Source organism: Azolla caroliniana, unplaced genomic scaffold (assembly GCF_043228905.1).
Source record: "Azolla caroliniana isolate FFs.n. ecotype wild unplaced genomic scaffold, voAzoCaro1.0.p SCAF_713, whole genome shotgun sequence".
NCBI lineage: Eukaryota > Viridiplantae > Streptophyta > Polypodiopsida > Salviniales > Salviniaceae > Azolla > Azolla caroliniana.
In genome coordinates this window covers 1-16,925 of record NW_028231148.1, presented here as the reverse complement: position 1 = coordinate 16,925, position 16,925 = coordinate 1, and the positions used below count along the sequence as shown (strand labels likewise).

General features: G+C 42.8%; 1 protein-coding gene across 1 annotated transcript; it reads right to left on the bottom strand.

Moving 5' to 3' along the window:
- Positions 1-289: 289 nt before the first annotated feature.
- On the bottom strand, positions 290-3,950 carry LOC147847737 (DEAD-box ATP-dependent RNA helicase 3A, chloroplastic-like). The gene is made up of 10 exons (XM_087338876.1): positions 3,432-3,950; positions 3,032-3,162; positions 2,507-2,921; positions 2,306-2,404; positions 1,997-2,221; positions 1,521-1,898; positions 1,304-1,441; positions 1,087-1,182; positions 554-822; positions 290-470 (listed from the first exon to the last, which is right to left on the bottom strand). Exons 1-10 carry the CDS (start codon positions 3,933-3,935, stop codon positions 305-307), a joined length of 2,421 nt encoding a protein of 806 aa, XP_087195002.1. The 5' UTR covers positions 3,936-3,950; the 3' UTR covers positions 290-304.
- Between the last annotated feature and the right edge of the window lie 12,975 nt (positions 3,951-16,925).

The window sequence follows — 16,925 nt, the reverse complement described above, 5'->3', positions numbered from 1 at the left end:
ACCCATAGATCTTGTTCCCTTAGTTGCAAAAGACTGGTGTCTTGAGATGTGAAGCACAGAAATATAAATAGCAACGTTCACTTTATTTACTTGATTTTCTTTAATTCAAGATTCCCAATGGGTTAAAATTTGCAAGACACAAAGAGGCAGCAGTATAACATAAACTCAAGATCAGCTTATGCATTGTTTCAATTCCAAATTTTCTTACCATTCTGAGAATGATGGGTCATTATGATATATACATGTCAGTTTGAAATGTATGAAAATAACACATGTCTGTGAGTGGATCTTTATGAGGGGGTGATTATGAGAGAGGGATCACAAAAATAGCATCGTATATTTTTCTTCTTTGAGAAGCAACCCAAACATACCTGGTCCCAGAACTGCTGAAAGATCCAAAACTACTGGACACAGAACCTGTGTAGCTAGATGATGACCTATTTGACCAACTGCTGTTGCTATCCGAAGATCTGAATCACAAGACATCAGCAACGGCTTATCCCAGAAACAAAAACAAAACCACATGAACAGCAATAAAAGGGCAAAAAGTAACCTGTTGGACCAACTATTCATGCCATTGTTAGATCTGTTCGAGGACCAATCATTGCTACCAGAACTGGATCTGTTAGACCAATTGTTGGTAGCAGGAGAGCTAGGTCTGGAGGACCAATCTCCTCCATTAGAGCTAGGAAATCTGCTAGGGCTAGACCAACTACTACCTCCAGAAAATCCACCAGAATTGAAGCGCCCACCAGGAGCTCTAGGTGAAAAGCTTCTACCATATCCACCACCACCAAACGTGTCTTCTACTATTCTTGGCAGCTGTTTAAATTACAAGTTATATGAGAAAAATATAATATAGGAAAAGAAATGGAAAGACAATGTAATTCAAGGAATTGAGACATCAAACAGTCACTAGAACAATACGCCCTAAAGTTGAAGAAGACATTAACTCCAAATAAAGCTAAAAACCAGGTCCAGGGGATGAGCTTTTTATACTGGAAGGAGAACTATTTCTCACTTCAGCAGTACACCTGAAGTTCAATGTGTGTTATTTCACACAAGAATCAGTTAAATGTTCAAAACCTTTGGTGGTGCTTCGAGTACTTCTCCTGTTGTGATGCTCATTGACAGCAAGTCCTTCGCCAGCTTCTCAGGCAGATCAAAAACTGCGCCTTGGAGCTGTCAAAAGGAAATCGAAACAATTTTGTCAAAAATGTAATTCCTTGTACAACATTTTCATGATAGCAGCATTCCTTACTGTACCATTTAAAAAGTCAGAAGAGAATAGAGGAGAACTGACCCCAATTTCATTTAACATACGAATTTTGCCAATACTGCTTACTGCAGATGGAAAAACTCTTGATATGAATTGTGTCACTGCTTCTGTCCCGGTAATAGGCTGTCCTCCAGGTCGAGTTATTTTTAGAGTCATAAACCCCTGGTGATATAAAAGAAAATGGATCTCAGACACATTTCACTCCTCTCACGGTTATTAGAAGACAATACAAGGACACTACCTGTTCATAGGAAATCAAGGATCGTGATGTAGGAAGCTCAGTGCAGCCACACACATGAGCAATAGCTGCAGCAAGTGCTCCTGGCCCATGCTCAGCAATCAACTTCTCGGCAGTTGAAAGAAATACATTTCTTAGATCAGTTGAAATGCTCTCAATCTTGGTAACTGCCTGATGTGCAGAAGACCTTACAACATCTTCAAGGGTGGGGGGTTCTATATTTTCAAATTTACAACCAAGCTCTCGCTCAAGGGAATCAATGGTTCTTCTTTGCTGTTCCATCACCATAAGAATAGCAGTACCCTTTTTGCCTGCTCTACCAGTCCGTCCAGTGCGATGAACAAATGTTTCCGAATCGTTAGCAGGCTCATAATGGATAACCTATGTAAGAAAGATATGGTATAAAATTTAAAAGTGCGTATGCACAATTGATTATATATCATTGAGTCAAACTGCAAGAAGTTCAAGAGAAGACATACAAGGTCTACATTGGAAATGTCGAGACCACGGGCTGCAACATCTGTCGCTACCAAAACATTGAGACGTCCATCCCGAAATGATTTAAGAGTCTTCTCTCTTTGATGCTGGGAAATGTCACCATGCAAGGCTTCAGAGCCCAATTTCTGTCCTAGGAACGAAGAAACATCATCTGCCTCTCTTTTAGTCTGAGTGAAAACAATGGATTTGCACCCTTTACCATAGACCTGGGACAAAGAGAGTCATATATTTCATTACTCGATAATGAAAGAAAGTTATTATCCATAAACACAATGTAGTTTAGGGTTTACCGTAATCAGATCACTCAGCATTGGCCGTCTTGTTGCTTGTGTAGTAGAGATAGAAAGCATCCTGATACCCTCTGCTAGCTTCTCATCATTATTACCTACCTACCTCGAAATAGAAGTGAAGACATGATTCCTAAAACTGCTTAATGAATCATAAATACGATAAACATTACAGAAATTAGGCAGGCATTAACTATTCCTTACCAAGTCAACCACGATGTGATTCTTCAAATATTTCCCAGCAAGTTTCTTAACCCAATCTGGCATAGTAGCCGAAAATAGCAAATTTTGTTTCTGTGTAGGAAGATGTTGTAGAATCTTCTCTACATCCTCCTCGAAACCCACAGCCAACATCCTATCAGCTTCATCCAAAACAAAGTACTGAACTTCTCCAAGATTTAAAGCACCACGGTTGAGAAGATCAATAGCTCGACCAGGTGTCCCTACCACCACATCAAGTCCCCTTTGTATCTGGCGAACTTGTATATCAATGGAAACTCCTCCATATACACATGCAACTTCAATCGAGGGCGCTGACTCTTTCAGTTCATTCTCAACTTGCTTGGCTAGCTCCCGAGTAGGTGCCAATACAACTGCCAAAGGTGCTCTTCCATAGCCTCTGCCAATTCATTTAACATATTGATAATAATATTTCATTTTTAACAGAGGCGGTGCCCTAAATAGTAAACTTTAATGTTTAAAGTCTATTCACGCAATTAAATGCAAAACCTGGTCCGCTTTTCGTTCTCCTTAATTATCCTATCAAGAATAGGAATCCCAAATGCCAGTGTCTTGCCTGTGCCAGTTTTAGCACGAGCTATTAAATCTTGTCCCTTCAATGCTGGTTCCAATACAGCTCTCTGAATAAGAAAGCAATAAATCAGCACCAAAAACAAGATTCGAACTGACGATTCAATTTGCTGTAAATGAGAAAGAAAGAAGCCTTCCAAATGTATTCAGAAATTCACTGAGGCTTCTACTGATTCTTGGTGTATTAGATTTTTGTCAATGGTTGGAAAAATAGGCTGATTGCAAAGAAAACCGATAACACCGATTCCTTCACAATGAAGCCGGGCAAATTGATTTTTTCTCCTCTCTAAAATCCGAGGAAAAGTCACGGAGCTTGAACCTGTATAGGGAAGAGGCTAGTGATGCCTCGCTTTGCAAGACCGCTGATGAGTGAAGGAGATATAGGAAGCTTTGATATCTCCACCCCTTCACCGCCAACTGCAGCAGAAGGACTACTGTTCTTCTTCGTCTCTTGACTCTCGTTTACCGAATGTTCAAATGCGAATGCAGTGGAAAGCGAGGAATGAGGCGAGTTCCATGAGTGAATGTTCCTTCTGAGCAAAGCTTGAGAAGGCAGCAGCAGGGTTGAAGCAGAGAACAAAGAAGGAGAATTGGTTGGAGATGCGGACACAGCACATTTCTCTGATGAAGTTTCTGTTCTTCTTCTTCTTGTTAATGTTGTTGGTGTTGTTGTAGATGATGCCGATGCTGCCTTTGTAGCGATATCTAGTGCTGTATGATTTCTGATGGAAGAAGAAGAAGAAGAAGAAGATGGTTGCTTGGGGCCTAGTAGCCGAGATAAGGCTCTGTGCGCCAGCATCTGAGAGTTTCTTGTAGATGCCATCGTCTGTCTGTCTCCCTCTGACTGACGACGGAGAGAGGAATAAGATAGAGTACAGTACCGTACAGTACCGTACAGTACAGTCGCTGCTGCTGCTGCTGCTGCTGCTGCTGCGCTTGGGCTCTCCAAGAGAAGAGCAGCAGCAGTAAGAAGAGGAAGAGGAAGAGGAAGAGGAGTCTGGGCTTAAAACCCTAAATATGTAAACTAAAGTAGAAGCTTAAAACCCTCTTTTTCGGTCAGCCCTCTCTCTCTAGTCTCTGACGAATGAATAGAGAGTAAGAAAGAAATTAAATTGGAAGGAAGGAAGTTGACCCCAACTGAACAAACAAAACACACATACACGTGTTATGTATGTATGTATGTATGTACGTACGTACGTACGTACATATGTATGCATGTATGTACTATGTACCCTAAAGCCATGCGTGGGAAGTTGCTTTTTCTACCGTTCTACTGAAGAACACGTCGGCATTGAGTCCCAACACTTTCTTTAGGTTTCTTGCTTTATACTACTAGTCGTTGGCATCAGTTCGGATATATGTGTGCCTACTACTAGTTCGCTATAAAATGCCATTTTAGTGACGGACGTCAAATCTTTACATATGCACGAATTGGATATAGTCGAACATGCAAATGGTCTATCTTAAACAAATATACCGCCCCCTTTTGTGCACTATATAGGCCCTCCTTGAACCTCAATATGAGAACGAGTGAGATGACGCTAGAATGGGTGGTTGGGTGATGAAGAGGCTAGTATCGATTGTGTCATTAAGTCTCTCATCTTTTGGCAAGTTTATGTGGTGATAATAACTTTCTATTTGGAAACCATATGTTGCAAATAGGGTTGAACATGATGTTGTTTGGTGGCCTTACATCAAGTGATCGAGAAACATTCATCATATCGACCAATTTAAGTAGCTTGTTTGTGATGCCACCTTTCCTTACAACCAAAACAATAGCATTCATGCCACCTTAGTGTGAAGCTATTTTCTTCCTAGTATGAGTTCAGTATCTTAGAAATGATAATTCATATGGAAATGGAAATGGAAGGCATTTATGGATACCTTTCTTGCGTGATCAACCAGTGGCAACTTATGCATCATAGTTAAGTGGCGGCATGCATAAGACCACGAGTACAATATGTAGTCATTCCAATACAAATATTTGTATGAATTCTTTCCCTAGGGTGTCTTGGATCATATTGATCAAGCACGTGCTTTTTGTTTGAGATCCAACACGTTAGCTGCCATGATGCGTTATTCTTTTGAAACAAGCATTTTTGTACATCCCTGATGGCCTTTCTCAAATCCAAATAATCATGATGCACCAATGCCTATGTATTTTGTGATGAAGAAAGGATTGCGAAAGATTGCTGAGGACCTGTATATTAGTGTACGACAAATAACATAGCCAGATTAAATAGGAATATTCAAGCTGGGGATGATAAGAAGCAAGATAGACAAGGTTAAGCTCTAATGGAAGCTTTGTATTTCTCTTTTGTAACTCTCTCACTCTTTACAACCTTTCCATTGGGCTTATATACTCAAGTCCTAACTGGAGAATGTGTTCACACCAAAGTGGAAGGAGTCTGCCTTTTATATCAACAAACTCTCCCGTAAAAGGGCTACTCTTCCAATGTATACAAATAATTGGGGTTGTCTCCCCCATGAACCTAGATTACAATTTTAATCTATAGTTAGAATTGTATGTATACAAGGCAGTTGGCATTCAGCCGAGTCTGTAGAGGTAAAGTCGGGATCTAGCTTAATTCGGAAAGTCATCTAGATCGTATGTCGTCCAGGTTAGCTTGTTTGAGGTGGTCGGACCGATTGGTTCGGATCAACTTGTGTCCGACTCGACTCGTTTGTTCGGATCGGCTCGTGTCCGATCCCGACTCTTGGCCTCTAGGCGATCGTGTGTTTCCTGCTCGCGCTAGCACTAGTGCTCCTTGTTAGATCCTCGATCTGTCTTCGGAGGTCGATTGTCTCCTCTCTAATCAACATCCTCGCTTAGTGTTGCGTCTTTAGTCTTTTGGTTGTTTGTCTACTTTGACTTTGACTTTTCGGCTCGTTTAGTCGGGCTGATCTTTGACTTACTTGCTGCAATTGTTTGTTCAGCTCTCTTCTGCTTAGTCGCTTGTCGTAGTCCCATGGTTGTCCTTCGTGCTCCGAAGCATTGTTCTGGGAGTGGATTCTTCAAGCAATCGACAATGTTCACCTCGGTATTTATCTTCTGGACTTTGAGCTTCTTCTCTGTTACAATCTCTCGAATGTGATGGTACCACACCTCAATGTGTTTCCTCTTCGCATGATAGTTTGTATTCCATATGAGGTGTATTGCGCTTTGTGAGTTGCAATAGAGGGTCGGTGTTGGATTGTCGATTTTGCTCTTTGACAAAAAGTCAACCGAAAGTCGGTGCAGCCATATTGCTTCCTTTGCTGCTTCCGACGCGACAATGTACTTTGCCTCTATGGTCGATAGGGCCGTACAGTCTTGCAATTTTAACCTCCATGATATGGTGTTGCCGCAATAGGTTAATATATAGCCTGAGGTCGACTTCTTATTGTCTAGATTGCCGGCATAGTCGAAGTCTGTATATCCTTCGACTTCGATCGGATTGGCCGATCCCAAAGTTAGTTGTACATCTTCGGTTCCTCGCAGATACCTGAAGATGTTCTTGACTACCTCCCAATGCTTCCGTCTTGGGTTTGACATGCACCGGTGTCGTGAAGATCTGTCACTAGGCGCGGATCGTGAGGCGGAACCGCCGGGGTTCTAGACCGGAAGGATTCGAAGTTTACACTAGTTTTAGCAAGAAAGTATTTAAGATAGATTGAGAGAGAGAGAAATTGAGATTAAATGCTTGACTTTAGATTGAAGGAGATTGAAATGGAGAGAGAGATTAATATTGAACTTTTAACTTTTAGGTTTAAGAATCAAGATATATCATCAATTGGATAACAAGTCTCTTATTTGATCATCCCAAAATTTTACATTAGTCCTTTCATCTTTTTCCTCCCCTCTTTTATAGATGCCCTCATGCATTTGAGGGTACAAGACATGCAAAAATGCATGTTTGCCATTTGGTGCTCATGTATTACATGTGGTGCATGATAACCACGTCACTCATTTAAGGTCTCATGTATGAGAATTTACATGTAAAACTATAATGACAAAAATATTATTTCATGAAAATGTTTTGGCTTAGTAGTAAGCCTATAGACTCTCAGCTTGGAGGTATAAGGTTCAAATCCATACTTGCACTCCTTGTGTGTGTATATATATATATATCCGGTCACCGAATGCCGCCGGTTACCATCGGTCGCCGGATTCGCCGCCAACCGGCCAGTTTAGGTTTGGTTTCCAGTTTATCAGTCGATTCCAAATTTATTTCTGGCCAATTCCGATTTCATTAACGGCCGGTTCCATTTTAATGCCAGTCAGTTTTTGGGAATTTAGCCCACATAAATCCATCTAAACAAAGTGGCCAAAGTGCTCTTAGCACAAATAAAAAATAAGGGATCTCAATGTGCTTATATAGCCAGGGCCTTAACTTTATTATCTATGTGGGATATTTCACAGTTTTATTTTTCTTTTTTCTTTTGCAAAACTTCATACCCACATAAGTTGACACTTAGATGTCCGTTTCTTATGTAGTAAAGTGCATCCGAAAGCTCTTAAAGACCTCCATCCTTTTATAGTTTTATGTGATTTTCAAACCATTGCCGAAAATCTTCACGACACTGGCTAACAACCCCTACGACATATGCAAGGTCAGATTGGGTCGCCACCATTGCGTACATGATACTTCCTACAACTGATGCGTAGGGTATCTTTCCATTGAGCTCTCTCTCCTTGTCGGTCAAAGGAGAGTCCTTGTATGTTAGTCGTGTTGACATTGGGAGCGGAGTTGGTGTCAGCTTAACATTTTGCATGCTAAACCTTCTAAGCAACTTTTCAGATACAATTGGACTAGGAGAGCCAGAGAGTCTTAGTCATTTGATTCTGATCGATCCTCATGCCCAAGATATGTTGGGCTTGTCCGAGTTCCTTCATTGAAAACTTATCATGAAGGCTCCGCTTCAGTCTTCCGATTTCGGTTTGATTGCTCCCTCTCCCTACAATGAGCATATCGGTAACATATAGGATCATGTAGATCTGGGACTCATCGGGCAATTGCCGAATGTACATGCATGGGTCGATGTTTGACTGGTTATAGCTAGGTTGTCGGATGTAGGTATCGAACTTCTGATACCACATCTGTGGCGTTTTCTTTTGGTCATATAGGCTCTTCTTCAACTTGTAGAAGAGGTGACCTTGCTCCCCCATCACCGTGAAGCCAACTAGTTGAGACATATAGATGTCTTCATTTAGATCTCCATGAAGGAAGGCCGAACTTTGATGTCAAGTTGTTCAAGTTGTGGGTTCAACTTTGACGTCAAGTTGTTCAAGTTCACCAGTAGTCAAATTGTTAAGAATTAGGTAAGTAATTAAGTGTATTAGTACCTAATTATGTGATTAAGTTAAGCGGAAGATTAAGTGATATGTGTGTGTATGTGTGTGAGAGAGGAAGAGAGAGAGAAGTACACTTATGAACACAAAAACAAGACGGGGGATTATAAAGTATATTAAAAGGTAAATATCATCAACTATCATCAAATATAAAAATACCTTCAATGAGGTATATATAGGTTTCATGTGCAAGGGTGCACATGTGCTAGGAGAATATAGGTACAACGTGTAAGTCCTATATTAAATGAGCATGGAGTGGTGGATCTACAATGTATCCCACTCAAGTACAAAATCCTATTTAAGGCTTTATGGTCAACACACTAACTAGATTCTATCTAGGTAACTACTAAGTTACATGTGTTGACTAACTAACTAAACTAAGTTGAGCTTGATCTCTCAACACGCCCCCTCAAGCTCAAGTGTGAGGCATCCGACATCCGACGTTGTTTTCGACGTTGTTCGGCTTCCGATGTCGGCTTTTGTGCAGCTTCCGTCTGGCCTTCGGCTTTCCTCGTCGTGGCAATCTCGGTTCCTCCCCCTCAAGCCGGTGACGAAGGCTTGTAGTGTGTGGGTGAAGGTCGACTACTTCCACCCATCGTGGGTTACAAGCCGCTTCGGTGGAACTCTTGGGCTCTTGTTCGGCCGCTACCTTCATCGCGAAGGCGTAATGCTGAGCCATATACTCGTTGTAGCCGAGCCGATGTCGCGAAAATACGACGAGGACACGTGAAATTGAGGCAGGACCCCGGGGCCTTTGACCAGAGGACATCACATTCGTGCTTTTATATTTTTAACAATTAACTGAAATAAGAAATTTAATAATTTTCATTAACAAAGGAAAAGAAATTACAATATGTCCCAAGATTGGGATTCAAAAGTTTTAGCTTATGGAGATTAATAGAAAAGAAAAATTAGGGGTTTGAGAGATATGGCTTCCGTATGGAAAATTATGGTTTATGAGTGTTATGGCTTCGATAAGATAAGGGAACTAAGAAGGAGAAGAAAATAAAATATGGAGAGAGAGGATGTGTTTAGAAAAAAAAATGGAATATATATGGAGTTCTCCCTTGATTATAGCCTTCCATGTTACTTTGCATGTCCACTTTTAGTTGCATGCAACCGTCCACATGACCTTTACTTTACTTTAATTAACCACATGATCCTATCATCTGTCCGTCTCGATCGCCGCCCATCCAATCCGTCTGGTCCGCGTCCAACCTCGTCCGGTCGCCGGTTTCCGAGTGCCGATTTTGCCGGTTCCTATTTGATTATCGGTTGGTTCCAGTTTGCTTTCTGGCTGGTTCTGATTTGCTTTCTGGCTGGTTCCGGTTTGTCTACAAGCCGATTCTGGTTTGCTTTCCGGCCGGTTCCGATTTGCTTACCGGCTAGTTCTAGTTTCCTTTTTGGCCAATTCCGATTTGCTTTCCAGCCAGTTCCGGTTAGCTTTCCGACTGGTTCCAATTTTGTTTTTTGTTAACTTGGCCACATTCATCCATCTAGACAAAGTGGCCAAAGTGCTCTTAGCACAAATGAAAAATAAGGGATCTCAATGTGCTTATATAGCTAGGGCCTTAAATTTCCTATCTATGTGGGATAAAACATAGTTCTATTTTCCCTATCTTCTCAAACTTCATGTTCTCATAATTTGATATGTAGTTGTCCATTTTGTATCTAGTAAAATGCGTTTTGAAGCTCTTGAGACATCCATCTTCCTATAACAAGCTACTAATCTAATCTAAAATAATTATTTCATTATTTTTTTTACATAGTTTTCATATCGTGTGTGAAAAACCACACGACATCGAATGACGAGATTCTTCTCTCTAGAAGAGCGTCGAAGTTTTTCGCTCGCCGATGTGAGCGCCTTTTTTACTCCGGGTGTCCGCATGATGGGTACACCAAACTCATTGTCTAGTGAGGGAGCCGATCCATCCGAATCATTTTCGTCGGGGTGATCGACTTCGTATTCGGGCATCTTACCTTTGCCTTTGTCCAAGTTCGTTCTTGGTCGCGATGTGCTTGGGTCATGTGGAGATTCTTGTGGGCCACTAAGCTCGGTCGTAATTGGACTTTCTTCGTTCATATGCGCAAGTTGATCTTCGGCTTCTACCTCTTGTTCGGCGTAATCTGCATCGAGCGTAGTCGGAGTCGAAGAGCTCTCTGGTGCGTACTAGGATGCGTATTTGTCGAAGACTACGTCTCGACTTACGCAAACTTCTCGCATCGACGGGTTGTAGCACTTGTACGCCTTCTTCTCGGATGAGTATCCTATGAGGATACATTCCTCCGACTTCGCGTCGGGCTTCTATCGTTGTTCGTTCAGGATGCGTACATTCACAATGCTTCCAAACACCTTGAGGTGCGACAAGATCGGCTTCCTTCCGACAAGGAGCTCGTATGGAGTTAGCTCATGGACTCCATTGGTGGTGCATCGATTCATGAGATAGACGGCTGTGGATGCCGCTTCAGCCCAATAGAAGTTCGACATGTGCTTCTCATGCATCATGGCGCGTGCTACCTCGAGTATTTGCCGATTTTTCCTTTCAGCGACTCCATTTTGTTGGGGTGTGTGTCGGCATGAAAATTCTCTTTGAATGCCTTCACTTTGGAGGTAGGAGGTGAATTCGTCGGAGAAGTACTCCTTTCCTCCATCCGATCGTAGGCAACGAATGTGCCGACTGGTTTCTTTTTCGACTTGACGATTGAGCTTTTGGAAGTGGGAGAACACTTCGCTCTTCTTCTTCATCAGGTAGATCCACGCGTAGCGCGAGTAGTCGTCGATGAAGGTTATGTAGTATCGGCATCCGCCGATCGTCGACGTTTGAGCCGGTCCCCATACATCCGAGTGTATGACGTCGAGGAGGCCTTTGCTCGCGTGGCTCTCCTTCGGGAATGGGAGTCGATGTTGTTTGCCGAGTTGACACGCTTTGCATACTCGGTCGACTCGTTTCGACTAGAATGTCGGAAGTCCAATGACGACTCCCTTCGTTTGCATCGCTCGAAGCTGTTGGAGGTTTATGTGGCCGATTCTCTTGTGCCACAACTCGATGCTAGTCTCGGTTTTGAGACCTTTGGCGTACATTGCCGATTTCACCTCGTTCGAATCAAGGATGAACATTTGGTTGTCTCTCCGCCCCTTCGCTATGAGTCGGCCATCTTTCTCGATGAAACAAGCTTCGTTGTTGAAGCGGACTTGCATGCCTTGCTCCACAATTCGGCCGACCGAGACCAAATTCTTCATTATTGTGGGCTCGTGCAAGACATTCTTGATGTAAGTTTGCTCTCCTTCTTTCCCGAATGGGACATTGCCAATGTGCCGAATGGGGTGCGTGGTGTCATCTCCCGTCTCTATGAAGCCGGGTCGATCCGGCGTTCGTAAATCACGAAACCACTCTTCGTGAGATGTCATGTGATGTGAGGCACCGGAATCGACGAACCACATGTCTTCCGAGTTGGAGGTGCTTGCGGAGTTGGAGGCCGTCATAGAGTTCGCTCTATGCCTCATTACGAATAGTCCACCGTAATCATCGTATTCGGAGTTGACGGCGTAATTCGTGTGTTGTTGACTTGTTGAAGCTGACTCACTTCTCTTTTTCCGACACTCCGCATTGTAGTGGCCGACTTTGCCGCAATAATTGCAAGTTGTGGGCCTCTTTTGCTGACCTTGTTCGGCGTGGAAGCTCCCCCTTCTTCCGAAGGTTCCTCGATGGCTTTTGTGAAGGTTTGAGTTCCCTTCACGTGATGGGTCGAATTGACCTCTTCTACCGCCGTGACCTCCTCGGCCACCGTCCGAATTTGAGAAGAACATTTGTCCTTCCGACGTCTTGCTTTTGGTTCGGACGTGGTTCTCTTCAACCAATAGCATTGATTGGAGGTTGAAGAATGAAGGAGGGTTTTCTCTCGCCAAGATTGCCGTCCGTAGTGGATCAAATTGTTGTGCGAGGCCACCCAAGCATACTTGAACCATCTCGTCTTCGTCGACGTTTATGTTGATGGAGACAAGTGAGTCGCAAATGCTCTTGATCTTGGTGTAGTCCGACACGGACATGTCTTTTTGCCGAATGTTGTTCAACTCTTGTCAGAGTTGAAGCTTTTGGGCGGTCGTGTTGGCGGCGAACATTTTCTTTAAGTTCTCACACGCCTCTTTAGTCGTCTTGGTGTCTCGAATGTGGCTAAGCATGTGGTCATGGATACATGTTGCCAAGCAATACATGACTCGACTTGCCGCTTGCTCCCATGTTGCATCGTCGACATTTTTCGAGTCGGGTCGATTTTCTTGAGCGCCGTTGATGTAGCTCCAATACCCTTGTCCGACGAGGTATTGGGTCATATTGTACTCCCAAGATGAATAATTACTCCGGTCTAGCTTTTCATTAGGGAGTGAGCTACCCATTTGTGTGTTCATGTTGATTGTAGTGTCTTCTCTTCTTTTGATTTTCTTCCTTCGATCACGTACACGCGCTACGTAGCGACACTACGGTAGCCGATAGCCGGATTTTGTCGTCAGCGTCTCGAACACATAATCACGGAGTCAGGTGGGCTTAGTGGATTTTCTAAACCACACGCTCTGATACCATGTTAAGAATTAGGTAAGTAATTAAGGGTTAATTAATACCTAATTATGTGATTAAGTTAAGCGGAAGATTAAGTGATATGTGTGCATATGTGTGTGAGAGAGGAAGAGAGAGAGAAGTACACTTATGAACACAAAAACAAGACGGGGGATGATAAAGTATATTAAAAGGTAAATATCATCAACTATCATCAAATACAAAAATACCTTCAATGAGGTATATATAGGTTTCATGTGCAAGGGTGCACATGTGCTAGGAGAATATAGGTACAACGTGTAAGTCCTATATTAAATGAGCATGGAGTGGTGGATCTACAATGTATCCCACTCAAGTACAAAATCCTATTTAAGGCCTTATGGTCAACACACTAACTAGATTCTATCTAGGTAACTACTAAGTTACATGTGTTGACTAACTAACTAAACTAAGTTGAGCTTGATCTCTCAACACAAATGTAACCTTTTTGCAGATTTTCTTTGGTTGAGTCGAGTCGAAGAGTATTGAGTCTTCATTGAAGACTACATCGCTGCTCCGGATCATTTTCCGGTTCTCTAGATCCCGTAGCCAATAGGCGAAGTCCCCATCAGTGCCGTAGCCTAGAAATATACACTTAAGTGCACGGGGTGCCAACTTGGTCTTTTTGTCCTTGGGAATAAAGACATAGGCTTCGCTTCCGAAAATTCGAAGCTTGTTGTAGGTCGGCACTTTGCCATACCATAGTGCATGTAGCACTTCGAGCCGCACTGCTCTCGTTGGCGATAGATTTAACAAATAGATGGTTGTTTGTAGTGCCTCGCCTTAGAATTCTAGCTTGAGTTTGAAATGTTGTAGCATTGATGTCACTCTCTCTTGGATTGTCTAGTTCATGCGTTCCGCCACGTCGTTCTGCATTGGAGTGTATAGAACGGTTCTCTAATGCCATATTCCTTTTTCGAACAGGTACTGTTTGAATGCTTAAGTGGTGTACTCACCTCTGTTGTCGAATTAGAGTGGCTTCACTCTGTATCCTGGTCTGTTCTCCACTTCGGCTAGCCATCGAGTGAAGACCTCGGGCGCCTCGTCTTTCGACCTAATTGAATAGGCCCAAACTTTCCGAGTACAATCATCCACGCTTGTGATGAAGTATCGAACGTCGCCTAGAGACCATTTGGGTATCGGTCTGCAAATATCGGTGTGTACAACCTCCAGGGGGGGTCGTATTGTCTTGTAGTGGAGAGAGTGCGGACTTTAGGTCCGTTTCCCATAACGACAATGCTCGCAGAAGTCCGTCCTCGTTTGGAGCTTCGAGATGTAGCCGATCGCCATCAAATAGTGTAGTGAAGTTGAGGTTTCATGATATCTAAACAATGTTAAAAATCTTTAGAAGTAAAATTTCCATCTAGAGCTTGCAATGAGGAGCATGTAGGATTTTTCAATTCGTGAATCGCAGTTCATAAGCCCAAGATACAACCTTCGAAAGGATCAATGTTACCTTCAAGATCACTCATGGCGCAAATGTAATTATATCAAAAAGGGGAGCTCAAAATTAAATGAAGGTGATTATGTAATTTCTCGAACGTAAAAATATAAACTAGAATCTATAAATAAATAAATAAAACAACCGCTCATCAAGGAGGGTGGCTAGGTGGTTGACCCCCTATAAAAGCCACTCCCATGGTAGCTGAAGAAGGGGGGAGCGGAGGAAGAAGAGGAGAAGAAGAAAAAGTGAGTGAAGAAGCTTGCAAGGGTGCGGGATGCAAAGGTTGGAGAAGAAGATGGTGGCCTACATAAACCAACACAAAACCTAAAGTAAAGAAATAGAAAGCAGGATAATGAAGAAGTTGAAGTGGTATGCCTCTTCCTTGATGAAGGTTGTAAGTTCAAGTCTTGCCAAAATCACTTCTTTATGTTATGGTAAACAAGTTTTGTAATATTCGAACACAACATCATGGCTAATTGGAACTTGTTTTGTCCGAGGGTTATGGTGTTTATTACCCTTTTCTTCGGCCGAGTTCATCCATGGGGATTGCATGGCCGAATCTCCACTACTTGCCGGCTCATCAATAGGCTAGCCATTTTGGGTCAACACCTCATTCGGCCCGCTTCGCCGGAATGAAATCGCACTTTCTAGAATTCCAATTTCTTCTTTATCCACAATTGTGCTAGCTTCCCTATCCTCATTCTTAGAATTTGGTATAGAGTCTGCAGGGGTAAGCATCAGAAGAGAGTACCAAGAGGCCGATTCGTCGAATACACATCATGACTAATTGGAACTTGTTTTGTCCGAGGGTTATGGTGTTTATTACCCTTTTCTTCGGTCGAGTTCATCCATGGGGATTACATGGACGAATCTCCACTACTTGCCGGCTCATCAATAGGCTAGCCATTTCGGGTCAACACCTCATTCGGCCCACTTCGCCGGAATGAAATCGGACTTTCTGGAATTCCAATTTCTTCTTTATACACAATTGTGCAAGCTTCACTGGCCTCATCCTTAGAATTTGGCACAGAGACTTCAGGGGTAAGAGTCAGAAGAGAATACCAACAGACCGATTCGTTGAACACGACATCTTAGCTAACTTGAACTTGTTTTGTTCGAGGGTTCTAGTGTTTATAACCCTTCTCTTCGTCCGAATTAATCCATGGGGATTGCATTGCCGAATCTCCACTACTTGCCGACTCATTAATTAGCTAGCCGTTTCAGGTCAACTCCTCATTCGGCCTGCTTCGCCGAAATGAAATCGGACTTTCTGGAATTCTAATTGCTTCTTTACCCACAATTCTGCTAGTTTCACTGGCCTCATCTTTAGAATTTGGCACAGAGTCTTCATGGGTAAGAGTCAGAAGAGAATACCAAGAGGCCGATTCATCGAACACGATATCTTGGCTAGCTAGAACTTGTTTTGTCTGAGGGTGATAGTGTTTATAACCCTTTTCTTCGTCCGAGTTCATCCATGGGGATTGCATGGCCGAATCTCCACTAATTTCCGGCTCATTAATCGGCTAGCCATTTCGGGTCAACTCCTAATTCGGCTCGCTTCGCCGGAATGAAATCGGACTTTCTGGAATTCCAATTTCTTCTTTATCCACAATTGTGCTAGCTTCACTAGCATCATCCTTAGAATTTGGTACAAAGTCTTCAGGGGTAAGAGTTAGAAGAGAATACCAATAGGTTGATTTGTCGAACTCGACATCTCGGCTAACTAGAACTTGTCTCTAGCGGATCGGTCTTTCATCGGATTCGGCTCTCGTCTTATACAGCCGATCTGGCCCATGTTGAGTTTGTCATCTCAACACCCTCTTCAGGTTCCCCCAAGCATCCTTTGGCGACTTCGTATCTTTTATGTACCCAAGCATCTGGTCATGGACACATGAGGCAAAACACTACAAGACTTGGCTTGTTGCTTGCTCCCAAGCTAGGAAATCTTTGTGTGCTAGCTTTGGTGGTACTTCATTTAGTCCTTGGACATAACTCCTGTACCCATGTCCGAGAAAGTACCAATGCATCTTGTACAACCAAGATGCGTAGTTGCTTCTATCAAGCTTCTCCGCCAGAAGAAAGTTGCCCATACCTTTGCCCATGTTCATGTTTATACTTGTCCAGAAGATGAAAGCTTGTCTCTTTGTTTTGTTCGCTTTGTTGGCTATAGAGGATCTTCAACCCTCTCGCTCTGATACCATGATAAAGATTATGTGTGTGGAAGCCTTGTAAACGAGACACAGTCGTCTCGGCCGGACAACAAAGGACACTTAGGAATACACACACACACACAAAGTGAGCAAAAAATAAGTGAAAATTCTATTACAAGAAAAGACTCAATGCATACAACAGTGCTCAGAGAGCACTTTTTATACATGCCTCTGACATAGGCTGACGCAAGTACTAACAATTACTTGAATGCTCATAACTAAGCATCTAAAACTGACT

Coding starts and splice junctions, on each gene's coding strand:
- LOC147847737 (XM_087338876.1), bottom strand. CDS start 3,935: ATGGCATCTACAAGAAACTCTCAGATGCTGGCGCACAGAGCCTTATCT. Junction 1,899..1,996: donor ACATTTCCAATGTAGACCTT/GTATGTCTTCTC, acceptor TTTCTTACATAG/GTTATCCATTATGAGCCTGC. Junction 1,442..1,520: donor CCTTGATTTCCTATGAACAG/GTAGTGTCCTTG, acceptor TTATATCACCAG/GGGTTTATGACTCTAAAAAT.